Here is a 23,419-nt window from a genome sequence, read left to right on the forward strand (position 1 = left end):
TAATCCCTATTTCTAACAAACAGTCAGCATAAGGTTTCTACAATGTTGAACAAGCCTTGAAAATGATCTCTCCCTAACCTTTAACAAGTGGTTTTAATTGCCTAAACACAGACTTGAAACAGAGACCTGCTCAGATTCATGTTAACAGCAAATAAATCAAGTGCAGTGTAGAACAGTTTAGTTGATAATGTAACCGGAAGGATGCAGATTGTTGGGTAAATAAACATCTCCATCAAAGACAGGCCACTCGGGTCAACTTGAGATAGGTGAGGGAGAGTCACTGATATCTCTGCTGTTTGCTATGTTAAGATCACATGACCTTCATATTTGTTTTCTCTGGATAAATCGGTCCAGTTTTCTTTTCCCCATGCCTTCTTATTCATGTTTCATCCTTTTCAGTCTTTCTTTCAACTCCTTTCCGCTCATTGACCGCTTTTCACAATGTCAGAGCCTCCATTTCTTCTACCATCTAAACTTTGTTGTAGCTTTTAAAAGTCATAAACTTGATGAACATCAAGCTGTCAGAGTTCAGTCCAACCAAGACTGGATTTTTGGGGCCAATACCGACACTGATACACAAAGATATTGAGTTTATATAGCTAGAAATAGAACTACAAGATGTTGATTTTGAAATAAAAATAGACAAGGTAATCCCACTTTGCACTTTCTTCATTCATTACTTTACTTAAAAAAATCATTGGACATCAAGGGGTCATGAAAATGTGAGTGGAAAATAAGCAGTGACAGATTATGATCGTCCATATATTTGATACATGACACTTCAGTCACTTTGCAGGAAACAAGCAGACTGACGTTTGTCAGCTGATGTCTCTGAATCATGATGATTCAAAGATCTTTCAGAGACACATCAGAGGAACGTGTCAGGAATTTATAACCTTGGATCTCTTCTCCTAGTTTTTGGGCAGCACTCCGACCAATGAAGATGTTGTTTACTGTTTTGATTGTTGATCTCTGGAACACAACGTCATTACTTCAGTGAAGTTGTTTTCCAGTCATCCTTCTGAAGGATGGCGTACTCACACCGTACGCCTTTTAACAGCCAAATGGTGCTTATACGCTTCATGTCTATTTCCCTTTGTTTTATGGCAGTGACTGTGTGCTCTGAAAAGGACGGAAACTTGGTTGACCTACAACCAGATGCAGTCAGACAGGTGGTAAATATAACTCAGATTTATGGATGTTATCTCAACCATTTTGACAAATGTTACCACATTGGAAATGTAGGTTACAGTTCCTCGCTGTATTAAAAATTGGGCAGATTTTATTCTGATTGAATCCAGAAGTCTAAATTAAATGGAGGTTCATTTATAGATTGGATAACAGTTTTAACATTTTTCCATGTTCTCTCGTGTACTTTTGTCAGAAGTGGAGTTCTGCTATCACCCGTCTGGTTGGCTGAAGGCAGCAACACTTTAAATCAGCAGCATTAAGCAACCAATCCCTCGTCCCCATTGGATTGTACGGGGAACCACCTATCCTTTTTCATTCATTTCTCACTGAACAAAAACAAATTTTAAAGTTGAATATTACGTGATCGTTGAAGTTTTTTCTCAGAGTAAACAGAGTGTACAAGTGGAGGGGAAACAGGGTTGGACAAGAATGTGGGCGGAGGGAGTGAATGAACATTTCCCTCCCTCTGATGTGCCCCTGAGCGAGGTACCTGAAACCCAACTGCTCTGCGAGCACCGCAGCTGAGGTGGCCCACTGTGTGTGTGTGTGTGTGTGTGTGTGTGTGTGTGTGTGTGTGTGTGTGTGTGAGAGAGACTCCCGAGTATGTAAAATACTAGCAAATAAAATAAAAATAAGCAGCCGACATAAAAAGGTTTTAAAATTGGTGGTAGATTTAGATGTACACTAATGTTATGATAGTTACTGAAAAAAAATAGTTAGTTAACTATCATTTTTAAAATGCAGTTACATTATGATGTCACAAATGTGAAATTAGCATGTGATGCAACTTGTGACTTTTTAGACAGTACACTATCATTCTTCCCCCAAATAATTTTCATACGGTCCCTTACAAACAGCAAGTGACTGTATGAAGGTATAAGGTTGCTCATACATGTAATCCAAAATAAACCATTATCTCATATGTCACGATATGTTTTAATTGAAAATTAAAATAAACTTTACAAATATAAAAAAAAAATAACAAAAATTCGTTTTCCATGTAACTGAAAACAAACTCACAACCTTATGCTGAATTACTCTGGAAATCAGATACCGTGTTTGGATTTCTACAATGCCAAGAAAAATATAATTCCTCAGACAATACTGTTCTCACACACACACACACACACACACACAGCGTCAATTATATAAACCACCATGATGTGAACATAGTCCGTCTCAACTGCAACATTTAGGGAACGTTTGACTTGGACATAGACAACCAATGGTGTGTTTTCAGATGGACAAATTGTCTGAAGTTGTGAAAGAGTGTGGCGATGAAAAGAGACGGTGTGGTTTTAATTAGAGCTGCAGTGCACGGATACCCAAGCAGACGTACATAGTGATGGGATGACAGGAGACAGAGGAAAGTAAAAGACGGAGAGACGAAGACAAAGAGAGATTTTGTTTGGGGGTGGAGGAGTGTGTGGGTGGTGGCCAGGGTGTGTTCTCTCACTTCACCTAATGTGAAACATACGTGTGCTTCATGCTCATGTGTTCTTATATGGTGGATGATTTGTAGGTGTGAAAATCTCGACAACGCGTTTCCTTTTCCAGCCATAGTCCGACACGCTTTGTTTAACCTCACAGCTCTGTGTGTGTGTGTGTGTGTGTGTGTGTGTGTGTGTGTGTGTGTGTGTGTGTGTGTGTGTGTGTGTGTGTGTGTGTGTGTGTGTGTGTGTGTGTGTGTGTGCGTGCGTGCGTGCGTGCGTGCGTGTGTGTGTTCATATATGTTGGCATTTGACAACACATGCTCCACACCAACTTTCAGACAGAAATGTGTAACCACAAAGTGCTGTTAATATATTTATGCAGTGAATATAAGAAGCCAGATTAAAAGGTGAGTTTGAAGTCCAAACATAAATCATTTGTATTTCATTAACAGAACATCTGTCATATTACAGCAAGTTACATTCCACCGGTATGTCTTTCATACACACCAACACAGTGCTCAGTATTCGGTAACCCTTCATGACTTCCCTGGGTTTAGATTTATTGTGAAGGTCTGCGGCATAAGTGCACATTCCATATTTGAACAGGCCATTACTCTCTGCTGGTGTACCCCACCAGGACACACATGCACACGAGGGGGCTTCTTCTTGCAACATCCACTTGGATTTCATACATACAAGGATGTGACCATCGTCAATCATGTAGTTAATTCAACTGATACTTGAAAAAAGAACGGGACTGAAAAAATAACTTCCTCTCCTTCTATGTGGTACAACGGGGGATTTCCTCCATTTAACTACATGTAACCATACACAGAAGATGTATTGTTCCACATCACTGCAGCGGTATCAGTATCAATATATGCAGTATGCCAGCTGTGTAGTGCATTATACAGAATCCAGCACAGAAATAATCAAATATATGTAATTTGACAAGAAGCAGTAAATTAGACCTTCAAATGTGAAAGAGGCCCCGCCCACGAGCACAGTTCATGTATCCACTACAGCACAGAGCCTGACACCTACAAACATGCTGGATTAATGAAATAATCTGAGCCTGAACTGATGTGGTCGGGCCGAGCTTGACGGTTCAGGTTGTGAATTACAACACTCTCGTGGTCAGATATTTACAAATGTAGAATGCATAATAAGTGGGTGAAAAGTGGGTGGAAAAGTGAGATCCAATTACAGGTGATCACTCATGTTGAGATGCATTGTAATGGCAGGTGTGAAGACACATTTAGAGATGTCCAATTGTGATCAGATCACCCAGGACACATGATACTGCAAGGTATGAACAGAGCCACAGCCAGTAGCCTGTGAAGCATTCATTTATAGATTGGATAACAGTTTTCACATTTTTCCATGTTTTCTCCGGCATATACTTTTGTCTCTATGTAGGATAACTTTGTCTGACCCACAGAAACACAATGGCCACATTTATGGGAAATATTCCAGGTTAAAATAAACCAGAATTATCCTTAAAGACCCTTTCAATGATTTTTTTTATTCTTTCCAAATAAGCACGCAGCAACACTTTAAATCAGCAGTGCATGTTTAGGGAACATCAGTTAATTGTAAACGTCTACCCGTGTTCTGCATGTGAGGCATTTAGGAGACACATTACAGAACATAATCTGGGTCTCGCCATCTAAACTGCATAAATCCTTGAATACACATCAGTCACAGGTCGCCCCACCCACCACCACAACAAACACTAAGGTCTCAGCAGTGTCGCCATAAGGTGTTATTATCAAACTCATCCAAACTTGCTGAAATGTTACTATCATAAATTATGTTCTTGTATCATAAGCAAGCAATTCTAAAGGTGACAGCAGTGCATTGTGTACAATACAATATCAAAATATAAATTCTGATCTTTTGATTTTGATGAGGTTTGTAGTTAAGGCTGGTTAATTTGTCCCTGAAGTGTCCCTAACACAGTCTTATTTTAAGTCACTGTTAAAAATGTACGATTGTGGACTTGCTTTTTGTTGATTTCACTTTTATTGATTTACTGTCTTTTTTGTTTTCTTGTTGCGTTTTTTTTCGTTATATTTTATTAACCGTTTCCTAATGTGTTTTTAACGTATGCAAAGCCATTTGTAACTTGTTTTTCAAAAGCGGTATATAAATAACGTAATAATAATAATCATTATTATTATTATTATGCTGCGGGGGGGAACCTCCCACCATGCACTGAGTACCTCTCCTCTCTTACTCTCCATGTATTCATATGTCACCATTGCATGTCATGAAGTTTGTGTTTTCTCTCTCGTAGTTTGTGCTTTTTTCCTCTCGGTCCTCTCCTCCTGCACCTTTCTGCAGGTATCTCCGGTTCTGGAGCTGCATGTTTCTGATCTGGTCACTGGCCCTCCAATCTAGCCGTTGTTTGTTGTTTATTGTTTCTCAATGCTCATCTTTTCTCTCTCTGCTCTCCCCTCGTCCCAACCACTTGAGTCTTGATCTGTCCAAAGTTTCTTCTTCCTCACTGTCACCAAGTGATTGCTCAAGAGTGAATTTTTAGGTTTCTCTCTATAATACTGTAACGATTTGATCTTACAATGTAAAGTGTCCTCATACAACATGTTATGGCACTTTGTAAATAAGATCCATGACCTCAGCGACTTCAGACTGTCTGCATGGCACTCCTGCTGAGGACCAATAGTCAGTGAAGCGAAGTGACTGGCAAAATCTCTACAAGAAATTAATTAATGATGAATTAATGAGGCAAAGCAAATATCATATCTTTGCAAACAAGTGTCATTCTAGATATGTATGTTCGTGTTAAAGTATCTGAGCTGCTTTATTTCCGTTCTTGGACAAATATTAAACGCGGGCATCATTCTGTTTTCAGAGGACATAAGCCAAAAAATACATCACCAACCACTTCCTCATTGGATCCCGGCTGTCGGTCGTCATAAATCACAAATGTAGGTGTGCACACAGGAACCTCCGAACATGTCTTGGCACTGTGATAACGTGAAACGTTTTTCCTAAAGTAACACCCCTCGTATACACACAGCACAGGAAGCAACCTCGGCAACAATAGACTCAAATACGCCTTACGTGTGTGTTGCCAATTTGAACACCTCGACTGGAAAAGGAAAGGACTGCTCTTATCCTACACACACACGTACACACACACACACACACACACACACATACACAGACACGCACACACACATACACAGACACGCATGCAAAAGAGTCCATTAGTTATGGTTAAATATAGAGTCAGTGGGGAATTAATTGAACTCAATGTATTGACCTCTGAATGTGTGTGTGTGTGTGTGTGTGTGTGTGTGTGTGTGTGTGTGTGTGTGTGTGTGTGTGTGTGACTCAGTGATGCAGAGTGCTTACTCGTGCAGGGCTCTCCTGATGATGCTGTGAACTTGTTTGTAGATGTCCAGTTTGGACAGACAGCTGCACTGGGTGTGGTTGGCCACACTGATGGTGACCGGCTTGGTGCCCTGGGTGATCGGCACTGTGATCTCAAACAGCTGCAGAGAGAGCAAAAGAAACACAAGAGAGTCAGAGAAAGACCTGGCGAATCAAAACAGGATGCAAAAGGCATGTGCAGCACAGTGGAGTGAGTACACCTTCAGATTCAGCCAGAAGCCAGAAGTCTCTCTCCCTACAGGTTCAATGAGTGCCACAGATTCATGTGGACATACTTCCCTTAGTACACTAACAAATAGTGCCCTCACAAGTTCAGACTCTTACTTGTGTAGTGCAGGATTTTTTTTACAGGGTAGCATTCTTACAAATCACACACTTTCGTTCTGCCCTGACAGGAAATGACCTCATCATGTGAACACATCACCCTCCAAAATATCTGCAGCTTTAATTATTTTACTCAGAAATCAGTGTGTTTTTGTGTCCACTGTTTAACACACTGAATAAACACACTCATTCTTCTGTCCAGCAGCAGCAGTGAAAAAGAAACACTTTTGTGTTCAGGAACAGCTGCAGCTTCCTCACACGCCTTCATTTGAAACGGCTTTACGTCGATGGCCGCGCCCCTTCCTCTACATAGCCAGGATGGCGACTGTTTAGGGTGGAAAGTGTCCAGTCCCTGCATTCCAGTGTCCATACTACCACACTATTTAGTACGCAAAAAAAAGATTTAGTGTGTCCCAATACATAGTATGTTAGACGTAGGATGCCAAAAGTACCAGGATGTTTTACTACATCCGGTCGTATTTTGCAGTCTGCAGGTCAGCGTGATACTCAAGCTGTTCTGACCCACAATCCTTTGTGTGGGGGAAGATACATCACATGGCCTCAGCTGCCGACACAGTTGGTGGCGCTGATGCTCCGCCCACAAAAGGAAGAAGGAGGAGAAGAAAAAGAAGAGTTGTTAAAATGAAGCATACTTGCTCCAAATCGGATCCTTTTTCTTTTTACTGCAAACGTCGCGCTACGGATTGGATATGACAAAGTGCGTCAAAGTTCAAGACGCATTTTTATGATGAAGTAGTTTGTCCCAATTGTACACATACTACATGCAAGAGTACATCATGTTTAAGGGTAGCTGCAGTCTGTATAAAAGTAAAAATAAATAGTATGCGATTCAGAACGCAGAGAGTGTTTCACACTTTTTCAGGCCGTTTTGAGTGCATCATCCTGGTACTTGTAGTGTACTGCATGTTTCTGTACTGACAGTAGTGAGAGTTAGTACACAAGTTCGCCATTTGGAACATAGCAATAGCCTCATGGCGATAGTGGTAGATGCAGAAAGTCAGGAGACATGGCTGACTGCCACCTCAGTGTAGCATGAACAGCGACACAGAGCTGGAAGTGAGAGCCAGCAGCCACGAGATCCTCCCGTCAGATGGTTTCTGTTACAGAGGGAGAAATATTTTTCATATCAATAGTACATTTTTTGGTGCAAAGCCGGCATGTGAAGTTCTACAGGTAACGCAGCAATGTGTGAAACAAATTGGCAACTGAGGTCAGTCAGAAAGTATTTTTTTAGACATAAACACTGAAAACCATTGTAATGACCTCATGCAGGAAATTAATACATGATTGATGATTTGTAACAGGAGGAAAAACATCAGAGCTCCACCAGCTTTGTTCCACCAGGTCTCTACTCAGTTTTTACATGCTCATGTCACAATTAAACATTTGAAATTTGCCCCATTAAGTCCAATTCAACTGGATTGAATTATAAATTCAGTTAAAAAAAAAAGAAAAAGGTAGTCCACCACAATAAACGACAATTCCACACATTCTTCAAACAAGAGCCCTTCAAGCTGAAGGAGAACCTAGAGCTTGAATCACTGGCCACTTGCTGTAGATATCCTGGAGCCAGAATGTGAAGGATTACCACTTCAAGAACAAAGAGAGTAATAAGGGTTTTCACATTGCACTGATGAAGATGTTACACAAGACTATTTGTACATAATAGAACAGAAGCCCTGAGAGCTACTTCATTCTTTCAATCGGGGATGTTTGGCCTGAATAATAACTAATTAGTCTCAATGACTCCTATTCAAGACACTTAAACAGCTTAAACTGTCTCTCTGCCTCTCATCCGAACGAGGATATCATTAAAGCTGACCTCACCATGGTTACAGGGCACAAAGAGAGCTCCACACACAGATCACAGTGAGCACCACCGGGTTGAAAAGTTCACCTGCACACAGCAGCGAGGTGAAGTCAGGGGAACCGTGGAAATAAAGAAGCCCAACATCTGGAGGATCCTCAAACAGTCTGAAATTAAAACATTGTTTTTATCTTTAATTTAACATTTTCCCTTATTAGCGTTATGAACATGGTTTGCTGCATGACTAGTTTGACTATTTGAATCAACAATAGAACTAAATGTTCCTCCAGTTTAATTCACCAAAATGTTTCCTTTTCATTCTTTAACTGCACCAATGCTACTGGTGAGGACTTCATATGAATGTTGGAGCAACTGTCTCATTTGAAAAACAAGGTATGTGATGAATATTATCATCATAGTGTCGATACATAAAGCAGCACTGCAGTCAGTTTGAGAGCTGTTTTTGTGCCGACCTTTATATAGATTGTACTTCTGTGTTTTTTTGTTATTTCATCAATACGTTGAAGTCTTATTTGTTTTTGCTTTTTTATTATTATACACCCTGTGATCTTTTCCTTTCCTTTAGAGTGTGGGGGCCAGTGTAAAATTAATTTCAAATTTTGTTTTATTCTCAGGGATTAATGAACATCTAAAAAAAAACAGTCTGTTGAGAGAAAGAGGCTGAAATCTGAAATACTGTCACCTTCCTAAAATAATGTCCCAAGTCATTTTTTTTTTAGGTTTTTCAGGAAACACAAAAAACATAGCCAAATGCTGATTATATAATGTGATTATCAATAATTTCAGTCAAAAAGGTTATGACAATAGATGACTATTGACATACTAATAACAATGTCTGTCAATTATGTAACATAAGAGGAATAAATGACTTAGGCAAATTTTTGAACATACCTTTGTGACTTAAGCAATTTTAAACCTTCAACTCTGTCAACAATAAAGCATAACTAACAAACTAACTCAACATAATGCTGAGGAGGCATGTGCATCTCCTCACTTCTCCCTCCAGCTCTTCTTTGCTGGGTTCTTGACTGATGCCTATTGATGTGGCAAATTGTCAAAGAAGTGATGACACTCGACATGTTTCATTGACTGGAGGTCCTGGAACTTTCTCTCCTTGATTGGCAGAGCACATGGAAACATTATCCATGCTATCGGCTCATTTGGCACCTGTACCCTCTGTGGCAGTGCTTCCCACGCAGAGTCCTTCGAGAAGGACAGCTTGAAATGGACCTAGTCCATTGTCCAAACAGACTTCTTAATTTTCGCTGAGTCCTTGTCCCAGGATTTCTCTTGCCTCACTTCATCTTTCTTGGTGACATGTGCATCCTATTCGGCCTCACTGATATTCACATGCTTGAATGAAACACAAACATCACACTGATTTTTTTCCCGGAATGAATACGGAATAGTTCTCTTTATGGAACACATCTGTGAAATATCATATTCCAACGGCCCTCACTCCAGCAGTTGCAGCTGCCTGTTGATATTCCCGATGTAGTTGGGAGATGGTTGTGCCTGGGTGAAGGAACGTCTTGTCTTTGTAGGTCTTCTGAAATATCCACTGCCGCTGCTCTTCTGTAATGACTTGACAGTGTCGAGTTGAGACTTGCTGACATAACTTGGAGTTGCAGGGAGGACGCATAGCCTTTGCATTTATTTCTTTGCCACCTTTGCTCTTGTATGACATTCTTTGAGACGTTTCTCCTTGGATTCATTTTGCTTCCATGTTCCCGGACTAAGGCATTTATTTATTTCCCTTTGGACCGTATGGTTTGAATCAACATCCTCATCCTCATCCTGCTGTTCTGGAATTATTGCCACCATGGTTAGGCTGTCTTCATTTTCAGGGGCAGAGGACACATCACAGGATGGGGTATAGTCTGGATCGCTGATGACATCATCATCATCAGATATGTCCTCTTCATGGTGTGGATGAGTCTGCTTGGCATCTTCAACAACATCAACGAGAGTGTTTAAGCTATTGTCTGCTCCATCTGAAACAGTCTTGGCCTGGTACATGCTGCTTCATCTCTTCAACAACGGTCTCATTGTCATTTTCAGTGGATGAGGCCTGATTGGTGTCAGAATTGTCAAGTGCATCTCCTACCGAAATTGAAAAACATTTCAACCCTTTGAAGTGTACGGTCACATATGTGTGATCAATCTCAAGTGAGATTTCCATTGACTAAAATGCTGACTAAAAAGACTGAATACAAAGACTAAATAACTAAGCAATATTTATAGCCTAGCCTATTTTATAGTAAACCTCATCACTTACCAATAGGGGACAAGCCCTGAATCATGGAAATAACTCCAGTGGCTCGGTAGATTTTCGTTCTTCTTGATGCAGCCGCCCTCTTGAAAAGCTTGTAAAATTGCCTAAGTCACATTGTCTTTTGACTTAGGCAAAATAAAACAGCCTAAGTCACACTCTTGACATAGGCCATTATACTACAGGGGTAGAATCGCATGATCTGTTCAACTGAGGATGTAGGCGATTTTACCAGAGGTGGCCAGCATCATGAGGAGATGATTTAGGCAACAAAATCATTTTTGTCAAAAAATGACTTAGGCCACTATTTTAGGAACGTGACAATATGCAGTTCAATTCACTTTTATTTATTCAGCACTAAATCATACCACGTCATCTCGGGGCCCTTTACATAATTAACCTTGCAGTAACCAATAATTCCCCCTTGTGCAACCTTTCTTAAAAGTGTAATCTGTATTCTGTTGGTAGGTCAGAATGTGATGTGTGTGTGTGTGTGTGTGTGTGTGTGTGTGTGTGTGTGTGTGTGTGTGTGTGTGTCTCTCTCCAGCTGCTGCCTCTTTTCAGCTGGATGATCGGCCTCACCTGATGCTGATTTTCCATCAGTGGTGGTGCATTAAAACCTGAGCTGTATGTGAAGGTCGTCAGTGGACCATTCAGCAGCTTTCAGACTGCTTGTAGCTTATTTTTGAATCACTAGTGATTGTGGACCAGAGCCAGTTACTCTCTTAGTTGAGTTGGTGTAATTGCCTTTTGTTTTCGGCTGAATTCCTGAGGTTCTTTTTTCCACGGGTGTCTTTATTCTTGTGTTGCTCCCTTCATCTTTAGACCCACTCTGGAGATGTAACAAAAGTCTTCTAAACTTAAGCATGGCATCAGAACTCAGAGAAAGTGCCAGAAGTCGAATTGTTATTCTAATCAAAGAGGGGATTCCCTCAGTGTCAAATCATGGCTGGACTGAAGGTTTCTGCATTGCACAACACTCCAGAATACTTGAGCAGCCTATCAGATGATCAACTCATCCAGCTTTGTTCAGTGACAGTGACACTTCATTACAGATACAGAATTTATTAAATAAAGAGCACAAAACTCCAATCAACAAAAAGTCCTGTCAAAAGGAGGTTGTCTGGTCTCAGAGGATTATAGTTTCTCAAAACCACTTCTCATAAGAGAAATAATACTGAATTGACTACATCCTTATTTATTAAGACAAACAATAGATTGATAGTTTTTATTTATTTTGTATTGATCTTTCCAGCAACAAACTGGTAGCAGAATGTATGACAAGATCCAGAGGCTGATTACAAAACCATCAGGAGAATCTTTTAATTACAGGGATTATTTATTCATGCTGTCAGTAAGTCAGTCATTTAATGCAGCGCTGTTAAACCTGATGTTCGCCAGTTTATGTGTTCGCAGTGTCGTGCAGTTGTATTGTTGTATAATCCAGTTCCACTTAAACTTCAAATCACGGACTAAACACCAGACATTTTCCCTCAAAACACCCACCCCACCTCACCCCACCTCACCTCACCCCACCTAACCCCACCTCACCCCAAACCCAAAGGTGGTGTTCTGGCATGATTGACATCAATCTTCATTTCCTTCGGGGCTAGCAGTGGTTTTCACTTCACCCCTCTCCCGAGAACAACATTACTCTACTGTTAAAAAGACAGTTGCCAGAAATGAATGCTGATCTGGATTGAGATGTGAGGAGCCTGCAGTTCCTTGGATGTTATCTTTGAAGGGAAGGTCACTCTTGGGAAAGTTCACTGGGTTTTCTCCATTTCGAGATAATGGCTTTAACTCTGGTTTGTTGGAGTTCCAGAGCCTTAGAAATGACTTTGAACCCACCCCAGAGACATGTGCAGCACAGCTCAAAGGTTTGGACACACTTACTGTAATATTTTCTACATTTGTAGAACAATACTGAAGGCATCCAAACAAATGCATAACAGAAATGGAATTATGTAGCAAGCGAATAAAGTGTGAACAACGCATGTGTTAAATTTCAGATTTGTCCAAGTCGCCACCTTTTACCCTGACAAGAGCTTTGTGCCCTCTCTCCATTGGCTTCATGGAGCCGTCAGCTGCACAGCTCATCCAACAGCCTTGACGGTGTTTCCACATACGCTAAGCACTTCTCTTTCACTTCGCAGTTCGGCTCATCCCGAACTATCTCGGTTAGGTTAAGGTCAGGAGATTGCGGAGACCAGCGCTCCATCTCTCTGTTTGATAAAGTTGTCCTTCCAAGGCCTGGAGCTGAGTTGTGTCAGACTGTCACTGCTGACTAAGTGTTGCCTTGAATTCTGAATAAATGGCCGACAGTGTCAGCAGTAAAGTCCCCGGACGATCCCACCTCCTCCTCCAGGCTTCACGGTGGAAACCTCATGTTCATATTAGGGCTGGTCCATATATCAATATTGTGACATGACACAAAATATTGTCTTAGATTTAGAATATTGTAACTATGATAAGACGTAAGTGTTGGTTTTTTTCCCCTGATTTTTAAGGCTGCATTACAATAAGTGATGTAGTTTTCTGAAAGTAGATTCTTCTCATTCAAAATGTCACTGTAAATATTTTGTGAAAGCAACAATAGGCATCACTACAATATTGCTGCAATGTCCATGTTGACATCTCAGTTCAAAAGTATGATATTTGATTTTGTCCATATTGCCGGTCCTGATGTAGTTATCATCCGTTCACCTGCACAGTGACTGGATCCAATAATTTCCACTTCGGCCTCATTTTCTCTGTTCTAACTTCCAATCTTTGTGTTTCTTGGGTCACGCTTGATTCACACAGTTTCCTCTCAAAAGTCAATGTTGAGATGTGTCATCTCCATGATCTCTGGGCTCCAAAGTGAGGTGCCATTTATTCATGATTTCTGGTAACTTTAAATAACTTTTGATGGTTTTTGAGCCTGCACTTGACAAATTTCTTGACCTTTTCTGTATTGACTGACCTTCATGTCTTAAAACAATTATGTACTGTCAATTAGTTTTACTTAGTTTAGTATTTCATGTCATAATATGTATTACTATACACTTTTGAAGAGGCTAACCTGCAGATAACAACTATACCATGTAGCCGAATAAGACAAACCATGGACACTTTGAGAAATGTATAATTTGAAAAGACACTGTATTAACACTTTTTTTGTCACCAAAATGTAATGAATGAATCCAAATGTGTTATTTCATAGTTTTGATGGCTTGAGTTTTGTTCTGCAATGTAGAAAATAGTTAAATTAAAGAAAAGCCTTTAATGAGTAAGCGTATCCAAACCATGGCTGGTTCTGTATATCCATCTTCTTCTTAATCTGCTGTGAACTTCCTTCCATTGTGGCATTATGTGTTGTTGAATGAGGCATTTTAGACAAATTGACATATTTTCTTGAAGTGGTGTTTAGATTGAACAAGGCTGACAGTCATCAGGTTTGGGTGAGTTTGATCCCAATGAACCCATTTATCAATGAATACTTTTCCACTCATGTCCAGTTTGTGTTGAATAACTTTTCTTATTCCATAAATAATGAAATAATAATTCAACCAATAACAGTTATACCATAAAGCATGACATTGTTTCAAAAGCCTGAAAATTTAGTTTAAGCTATTTTAAGATACAATAACAATAGCAGCAGCACCAAGCAAGAGATCGTTACTTTGTAATAAGAGTGTGAACACAGGAATATGTAGAGGCACATATGAAGGTGTATTAGAAAGATCCAAGACTGCTCCTGCTGTGCATCACTGACATGCACAAAGCAGGAGAAAGTAATATAACAGAGTAACATGATCAAAGTCAGCACCGGAGTTACACACGTTTCTTGTGAAATGTGCGCTTTTGCAATTCCACCATGCATCTGAGCCGAGGAAGCACATTACATTTTGTGTTAAACTCAGGAAATCCGCAACGGAGACCCTCTAAATCAGGGGTGGGCAAACCTTTTGGCTCAGGGGCCACATTGACTTTTAAAATTTGACAGACGGGCCGGGCCAGCACCAGATGCAGACATATCAAACATAAACATAAAAAAGGCGTTACAGTGTTAATACTTACATTCACTTTTAGTGGGAACAGTGTTGTTGATCACCCTTCTTTGCCAGAGCATCGAAGTCTGGTGTTAGTTTTGTTGTGGCAATTCTCAGAACAGATCTGAGGTGTTCATCACTCAACTGGGATCTGTGAGGTGCTTTGTTGGTGTTCATCACACTAAAAGTCTGCTCACACACATACGTAGCGCCAAACAACACCAGCATCTTCTGGGACATCTTCTGGATGTTTGGAAATGTGGCTGCGCTTAATGAAGCATAAAACTCATCCAGTTTAAGAGAGTTGAACTTCTCCTTGAAGACGGTGTCACATTGGAGATCAATCAGTTCACACTGAAACTCCTGTGGTGCCGTTTCAGGGTCTTGTGTGAAGGGACACGACACCAGCTGAAGGGACACGACACCAGCTGAAGGGACACGACACCAGCTGAAGGGACACGACACCAGCTGAAGGGACACGACACCAGCTGAAGGGACACGACACCAGCTGAAGGGACAAGACACCAGCTGAAGTGACTTGTCAATTTTTCCAAAATCAGAGAACCGATGGCAGAATTCTCCGTGCAGGTTGTCCAGTGATTTCCTGTATGTCTTCATGTCGAGGACGTCTTTCAGCGTAGCCAGTGTGGGGAAATGAGCAAATGACTTGTTTGACATTTGCTTTGAGAATAAAGCTAGCTTGGTTTTGAAGGCTCTGACGTTTGTGTACATTTCATGGACAAACTGGTCTTTCCCTTGTAGCTTCACGTTCAGCTCATTCATGTGTGTCAGTACGTTCACAGCAAAAGATAAATCACAAAGACAATCTGTCACTCAGCTCAGGAAAATCGTCAGCTTTCTCAAGTAGCTCCAAAAATGAGATAATCTCCTGTTTGAGCTCCAACACTCGTTGACATACTTTCCCCAAACTTAACCAGCGGACGTTGGAGTGATGAAGCAAGTCCTGGTGATCAGAGTCAGTTTCTTCAAGAAACTTAATAACCTGACGACGGTGAAGTCCCCTCGCTCCAATAAAGTTAACCACTTCTACAACTGGCTTCACCACGTGGTCGAGCTGCAGGACGGATTTACACAGTGTAAGAAAATGTCCTCCTGCTCAGGGTTGTCCTCTTTCACCCTCTCCTGGATTCTTTTGAGCAACCCGACGTTTTTTCCAGTCAGATTTGTCGATCCGTCTGTGGTAACGTTGGCGAGCTACTCCGAGGTAGCTGGAGCCTCTCGATGACCCCCGACACGCCGTCATACGAGTCCTCTCCCCGCGTTTTCCCCTTCAGGGATTCCACGGCCAAAAACTCCTCTGTTATCTCGAAATTGTCATTAATCCCTCTGATAAAAATTAAAAGCTGAGCGGTGTCCTTTATGTCGTTACTTTCGTCCAATGCCAAGGATTATAATGTAAATGACTCCGCTTTTTTGTTTAGCTTGCTAGCCAAGTCTTCGTCAATCATCTCAACACGGCGAGTCACCGTCCTGCGTGATGAGCTCATGTTTTCTAATTTGTTCTTGCTCTCAGGACACCAGATACCTGCTGTCTCTACCAGCACTCTTTGAGAAACTCCCCTTCGGAGAAAGGCTTGCTGGTCTTTGCTAATTTGAATGCCAGCAAATAGCTTGGCTTCGTGCTTGATTCTTGGATGGCAGTTTGTCAGATGAAGGTGTTTTGCTGATCCTGCAAACGATCTGCCGACCTCCGAGCGGTCGCCGTCCGTTCCCGCGTTGACTGGTTTTTAGCGCAATTAGCATGCTCGGTGGAAAAGTGACGGCTGATGTTGTATTCCTTTAAAACCGTAGCGGTTTCTTGGTAAATAAGACACACGGCCTTCGACCGGACTTCAGTGAAAAAGTATTTAGTCGTCCGTTCCTTATGAAACACTCGGCGCTCGCTGTCGACTTTTCTTTTCTTTGGCCCGTTCATTGTTGCAGATGTGTTCAGAGCAGCAGCAGAGTAACAACAGAGAGCAGCCCGGCCTCTGCAAAATCAAGTCAATGTGTCACTGCGCCTAGTGCGCCACCTGGTGGACCGCCAGGTATTACAGGACAAGGTCAAATGAATGCAGTCATAATTATGATATGATTTGATTTGGGCAATTCTGTACCAATCTTCGGCGGGCCGGATTAAAAAGATGAACGGGCTGGATGTGGCCCGCGGGCCGTAGTTTGCCCACCCCTGCTCTAAATGCTTCAGACAGTCTACAGCAATGATGCAGTGAATGGGCCGGGGTGTTTTGAGTGTTAAACGCATTTCAAGGGGGTCAGAACGTCACTGAGTGTGTGTGTGTGTGTGTGTGTGTGTGTGTGTGTGTGTGTGTATGTGTGTGTGTGTGTGTGTCTCTCCAGCTGCTGCCTCTTTTCAGCTGGATGATCGGCCTCACCTGATGCTGATTTTCCATCAGTGGTGGTGCATTAAAACCTGAGCTGTATGTGAAGGTCGTCAGTGGACCATTCAGCAGCTTTCAGACTGCTTGTAGCTTATTTTTGAATCACTAGTGATTGTGGACCAGAGCCAGTTACTCTCTTAGTTGAGTTGGTGTAATTGCCTTTTGTTTTCGGCTGAATTCCTGAGGTTCTTTTTTCCACGGGTGTCTTTATTCTTGTGTTGCTCCCTTCATCTTTAGACCCACTCTGGAGATGTAACAAAAGTCTTCTAAACTTATGTTAATACCCGTAATAATTATTACAGATACACAGTATGTGTTTACTGGTTACTTTCCTGTACACATACGTCCAAAACCTTTAAACTTCCTCTTACATTTTGATTCAATCTGATGCATTTTGAGTTGTCAGAGTACCTGTAAGCCTCTCTTTTCCTTCTTTGAACACTCAGGTGGATTTAAACAGCTCAATGATTTGTTCAACCAAATCAACTAGCAGCCATTGATCACCTGTTATAAATATGGCTGCAGCACGTACCTTTGTGAGAGTGGGAAACATGGCATCAGAACTCAGAGAAAGTGCCAGAAGTCAAATTGTTATTCTAATCAAAGAGGGGATTCCCTCAGTGTCAAATCATGGCTGGACTGAAGGTTTCTGCATTGCACAACACTCCAGAATACTTGAGCAGCCTATCAGATGATCAACTCATCCAGCTTTGTTCAGTGACAGTGACACTTCATTACAGATACAGAATTTATTAAATAAAGAGCACAAAAGAAAAGGAGGCTGTCTGGTCTCAGAGGATTATAGTTTCTCTAAATCACTTCTCAGGAGGGAAATAATACTGAATCGACTCCACCCTTATTTATCTGTATGTGAGCATATTTTACCAGTGCAATTCAACTTGATTCATTACATAATGCCGACAATTTGATTTCCTCATAATGAGGGGGTTTAGAAATTCTCTTCAGAAACTGCAATGCCGTCATTTGGTCCTCAGACCGGGCAGAAGACAAACAATAGATTCACAGTTTTTTTTGTTGTTGTTGTCTTTTAATTGATCTTTGTAGCACCAAACTGGTAGCAGAATGTATGACACAAGATCCAGAGAGTGTTTTCCTTAAGACACCTCAGAACATCACAGTGTAAATGACCTGAACTGAGGCACCGTGGCACTTTGGTTCACCAACATGATTATGGCTCCCTGCAATTTCGCTCTATTTTCCAAGCATTTCACACAAAATGTGACGTGTTTTCTGCTCAAGTTTCAGGTCCATGTGTAATTACAATTATGCAAATGTGCATTTACCATTTGTCCCAAAAACGTGTGTCACTCTGGAGATTTTAATCAAGCGAGGTAACTCTGAATACTCGCCAAGGTTACAGCTTCCCTCTGCTCCGTATTTGTCACAGCGCTGCACTCCATTCGCACACAACGGGAGCAATATCAGAACTTTCTGATTGCCCCTTGTACTTGTACATGATTGTGAAAACATTATGTGCTGCACAATGTTTCACTGTGAGTCCAACATACAAAATACTTTCATGTTTTAGTCTTGTTTTAGTAATAAAGGTGGCAATTGTGAGGAAGTCTTGTGAAATGTGTCTGTTTGTTGTGTATTTAAGTGGTAATGTGCTCACTAAATGAACTGCCTCTTACTTTTTTATATGTTTTGCACATACAGTAACTAATTTTTTGCCAAATGATGGTACTAAAGAAATGGCAATAATGTCAAATAAGGGATTAAAGAAATTGTGCAGGGTGAAAATACATAGCACATTGCATTGGAATTTGGCCATTAGTTGTCATCATATCTTACTTTGGAAGGATGGACGGACCCTCAAACCATTGTTGGGCCCCTTTGCTAGTCGAGTTAAAAGAAGAAGAAAAAACATCTCTAATGTGTGAGGACAGCCAACAATGACAAAACCAGAACACACTGGACCCAGTACAGAAGAATGGAAGATGAAATAAATCAGGCTGTTAAAGAATGAAAATGTATGACAACACAGGTGTTGAGCTAAACCTTTCTGCACAGAACCACCAGCAGACATAAACGCTTTAAGATACTTACAGTCAGTCAAACACTCATTATACTTCTATGACTTGCTAAGTGTGGAGCCGCTCAATGCCTGCCAGCTGCTTCAAGCCTCTGCCAAAGTAAATCTTCTCATTGAAACTTTGAGGATGATGAAACTAACCACAGCATGCTTTTAGCAGAAACAGCCACATTTGACTCCTAACCTTTCCATACAGCCATTCCGAGAAAAAATATTTTCAATCACATTCAAAATGTTTTAAGAATTCAGGTGAGCTATTACTTGTCCAGTCAGGCTCAATTTGAATGACATACAGTGCAGCCGATGTAAATCTCTAAACTCTGGCCAGTAGTCCGAGACTCCGGCCAAAAGCAGCAGTTAGGAAAACCATCAGAGTTAAAGAATGTGTTGTGAAACCTCAGAGGGACTGTGGTTCAGCACCCACAGCCTCGTCTCCGCTGTCAGGCCTCCTCTGCCTCAACCTTGGCCTCCTTTTCTCTTACTTCAGCTGAGAGGTGGCATGCTTCAACCACTGAAACACCATCGTCCAATTTTCAAAATACTCGGATTCTTTGTTTGTCATTTTACCGACACTAAGGAGGTCGGTTCTGGTGCCGTTTGCATATTTGTTTTTCATTATGAAAAAACTACTCACCTGCTTTTCATTAGACACGATGGAAGGGTGTTTATTGAGCCAAGGAAGAACAGCTCAATTTTGGAGTGAATCCGAATCATAAGGCAGATCCTCAAATTATTTTTACTTCCATAACGTTTGCGAGATGTCACATCTGGCCAGCTAAATGCCATACATGTAAATCTTAATCCTTTGTGACAGATTGGACATCACGAAGCGTATTGTGTCACTCCCTGTTGCCAATGTGCTGTTGTGTTCTGCCCTTCACAGGTATATCGTAGCTCATACTGTAAAGTGAACTATAGGCCTTGGTGGAGGTCTGCGCACTCTGTGTCCTTCTACTTTCACAAAAAGAATCAGCTGTTCTTACTGTGAAGCAGGGGTGTCCAAACTACGGCCCGCAGGCCAACTGCGGCCCGTGGCTCATTTTTAATTGGCCCGCAGCAAATTCTAAAAATATAATGGAATATGACCCACACATGAAATTTGCACTTGACTGTATTTTACTTCTTACTTGGTTTCTACTCGATTGCATGTGATGAAAGCACAGACGCTACAGACACCGCGCAGCTGTTCATTGTTTTGCGGGGAGTTGACAATAACCTTTGCGTTACGGAGGAGCTGCTTGATCTCAGGAGTCTAAAGGGCACAACAACGGTAGGACATTTTTGAAGCTATGTCAGATGCAATTGACAAAATGGAACTTAAATGGGATAAGCTGTGTGGAGTTACAACGGACGGGGCTCCACCGATGACAGGCGAGCACAAAGGAATGGCCTTAATGGTGCACCAAGGTGGGAGAGTGGAGGCGAGGCTGTTAACATGCATGTGCAAAGCTTCGTCTCTTTGAAACACAACTACGCATCTTCAATGTTGCGCACTTCCCCACGTTGTCCCAAATCAAATGTGCTTTTCCGAAGGCCAAACTTTCTGCTAAAAGGGGGAAGTATGTGTCTGTGATCACATCTCTTATGACAGAATTCAGTCAATGCTTCCGAGACTTTTCTGTCATTGAGAAAGAAATCAAGCTGTTGTCGACTCCCTTATATGAGAGTTAAAAATATATTACACAGTATTCATGTGTTGAAAAGCCCAATTACTTAATAAATTCAGCCAATTAAAGTTGATAACATTTTCTAACAAACGTTAGTTGATGTGTTAACAACCCCAATAACGTATTTGCATAAATAACTTAAATAGACCCATCCCATGGTTCCCTTCTGTTTCCCTCTTTATACAGGGCTGTGAAGGGGAATCACCATCCTGACTAAAAAGCAATCTGAGGCAGCTGTTTTGAGAACAAGCCGTTAACCCTTTTTGTAACAAAATGAATGAAAACTAATGGAAAGTTGTGATGTAGGCTATTTTTTTTATTTAAACATAATCAATTATTAAGCATAATTGACCTACATTTGATTGATTTTGTTAACTTAAATTTGTTTCCTAACCCCAACCATGTGTTCTTTGTCACTAACCCCAAGCATGTGGTTATTTAGTAACTCCAACCACATGCAAAACGTTTCATTTTCCTGTAAATCACATGATTCTAAGCATGCAGTAGGTTTCATTGTCGTCCACTACAGGAAAACGTGTAACTTTCATGCCTAGACAGCGGCAAGTGTAGCAATCTCACGTTTTGTGGCCGTGGACGGGCGTGTTTATTTCACATTTTGCCGTGAGACCGGGTTGAAATACAATCTACATATTCGTCACACTATTATTAGTGTTAGCATTACATTACATTTAGCTGACACTTTTATCCAAAGCGACTTACAATAAGTGCATTTCAACCATGAGGGTACAGACCCAGAACAACAAGGATCAAGAAAGTACAATTTTCTTCAAGAAAGCCAAACTACCAAGCCAAACTACAAAATGCTATCAGTAAGTGCCATTTTAAGGGCTACTGAAGCGCTACCTATTGAAGGTAAAGTCGGAAGAGGTGTGTTTTTAGTTTGCGGCAAAGATGTATAGACTTTCTGCTGTCCGAATGTCGTTGGGGAGCTCATTCCACCATTTAGGAGCCAGGACAGCAAACAGTTGTGATTTTGTTGAGTGTTTAGCTCAGTGAGGGAGCAACAAGCTGATTGGTAGATGGCATTAGCATGAACGCTGCATCAAGCGATTGTAAATACACTTATCATTTTGCCAATTTTCACTAAATGTTGCATCAATGTTATGTCTTACTCACGATATGTGTTACCATATGGAATTTGTTCATTCTTACTGAACTGCATTCATATCATGAACATCATATCCTCAGTTTACGTTATTAGCATTCACATGGAATAAATAGTATTTGATGAATGAAAGTCTCCACTAACATATAAGAACAACAATTCTCTCTTTGGCCGCCAAGTATTTAATTTCTTTGACAAGGTTCACTTTCTGCATAAACACAGGGTTTATCAGCTTAACTCAAATGGCTCCCAATGACAGTTAATAATAACTATTGATTGCTGGCGGTTTAATGTGCCTTTCAGCTTCATGCGTGCCAAACCATTAACGTACCATGCACACGAACATACAGACACGGCCACTGGCCAAAGTAGACTTCCTGTGCTGATTGAATCCGCTTGAACAGTTCATCTACTGTAACAAAAGAGCTATCAGCTCAGACCACTACTGCCAGTTCATTCAATTAACACACAGTAGGAAATGAATAACACAGATGAGCTGAAACAAAGAGCCGTCCCACACTGCATGAGCCAGTGCATTAACAGCAGCCATCTGGAAATAAATTCACTGGCTGAGAGAATGGACCAGTTCAGGAGCACACAACAAAATCTGTTTACGCGGTTTTAAAAGAAATGTAGATACAGTCATTTAAAACTTCTTTCTGCTTATAACTGCTGCAGGACTGTTTGTTTCGTACTGCTGCATCAGCACGGGATGAGTGGGGCAATGGAGGAAGGGCTCATGAAAATAAAGCCTGTGGACTTTCCTCTTGGCCGCATGAACTTAAAGAGGAGCTGCTGTTGGGTTTGAGTCAACACTAAAACCTACACTGACATGTGAAGATAATGTATTTGTACTGCTAATAATAAATTAACCTGCTTCAACTTTTTCCTTGATCATGTCTCCATTTCCGGTCCCCAAAATTGAGATTTAAAAGGTTCTCGTAGCTGCGTGTCCTCGTGTCCTACATTTGGACAAGAAAACTGAAACCTTAAAGTCTGAGGCCTGCTAACGTATTTGTGAAAGTGCTGAAATGGGTCATAAAACAAAGTGGTAATGATTTTGCAGCTATGATTAGAGTTAGAGTATCACTACAGAAGAGAAGTTATAAATTCAGTGGATTTCCTTTCGGGAGCTTCAGCACAGTACGCACTATTCTTTTATTATTATGACACATGATGTGCTATGCGTCTTCATCATGTTGAAATGGAGGCATGTCCTCACTGTGCCCTCGTGGTCCAGCTGCACTAAGACGTCATACTGGGTGATCTTCTTCTCCAGAAAATGTTTATAGGAAACATGTGCTCTGATCTGTCCAAACTCCAGGATCTGTGAAACGCTGCTCTGAATCACCAGAAAGCAGCAGCACTTACTGTACACCAAAGTAAACACTAGCATCTCATCCGAGACGTCAACACCACACTACTGCCTGCATGCCGCAGCTATTTCATGCAAGACATCATCGGTTTATGTCACAGCTGCGTGCGTACTGAGTGCCTGATTGTTTAGCAGCGCTGTTGAGTCATGGAGAGAATCTGTGTTTATGAGCCCTGAGTGGCAAATTTGCTTCCAAAAGAAGAACATTTCCATCTATTCCTGTATTATTTACAGAGTATGGACGGTTAATGAAAGCAGAGTCAAAGCGTTGTG

The 23,419-nt window shown here is 41.2% G+C and overlaps 1 protein-coding gene across 1 annotated transcript in view; it reads right to left on the bottom strand.

The window, feature by feature from the left end:
* The window catches only part of vegfc (vascular endothelial growth factor c), an 81,031-nt gene that overhangs the window by 21,133 nt on the left and 36,479 nt on the right, over positions 1 to 23,419 (bottom strand). The window contains exon 4 of the mRNA XM_069168292.1: positions 6,006 to 6,145. Coding sequence (XP_069024393.1) covers positions 6,006 to 6,145 — 140 coding nt within the window. The remainder of the gene's footprint in view (positions 1 to 6,005; positions 6,146 to 23,419) is intronic.

Source organism: Embiotoca jacksoni, unplaced genomic scaffold (genome assembly GCF_022577435.1).
Source record: "Embiotoca jacksoni isolate LCO1_2020_lvr unplaced genomic scaffold, fEmbJac1.0.p SCAF_4, whole genome shotgun sequence".
NCBI classification, from domain to species: Eukaryota; Metazoa; Chordata; class Actinopteri; family Embiotocidae; genus Embiotoca; species Embiotoca jacksoni.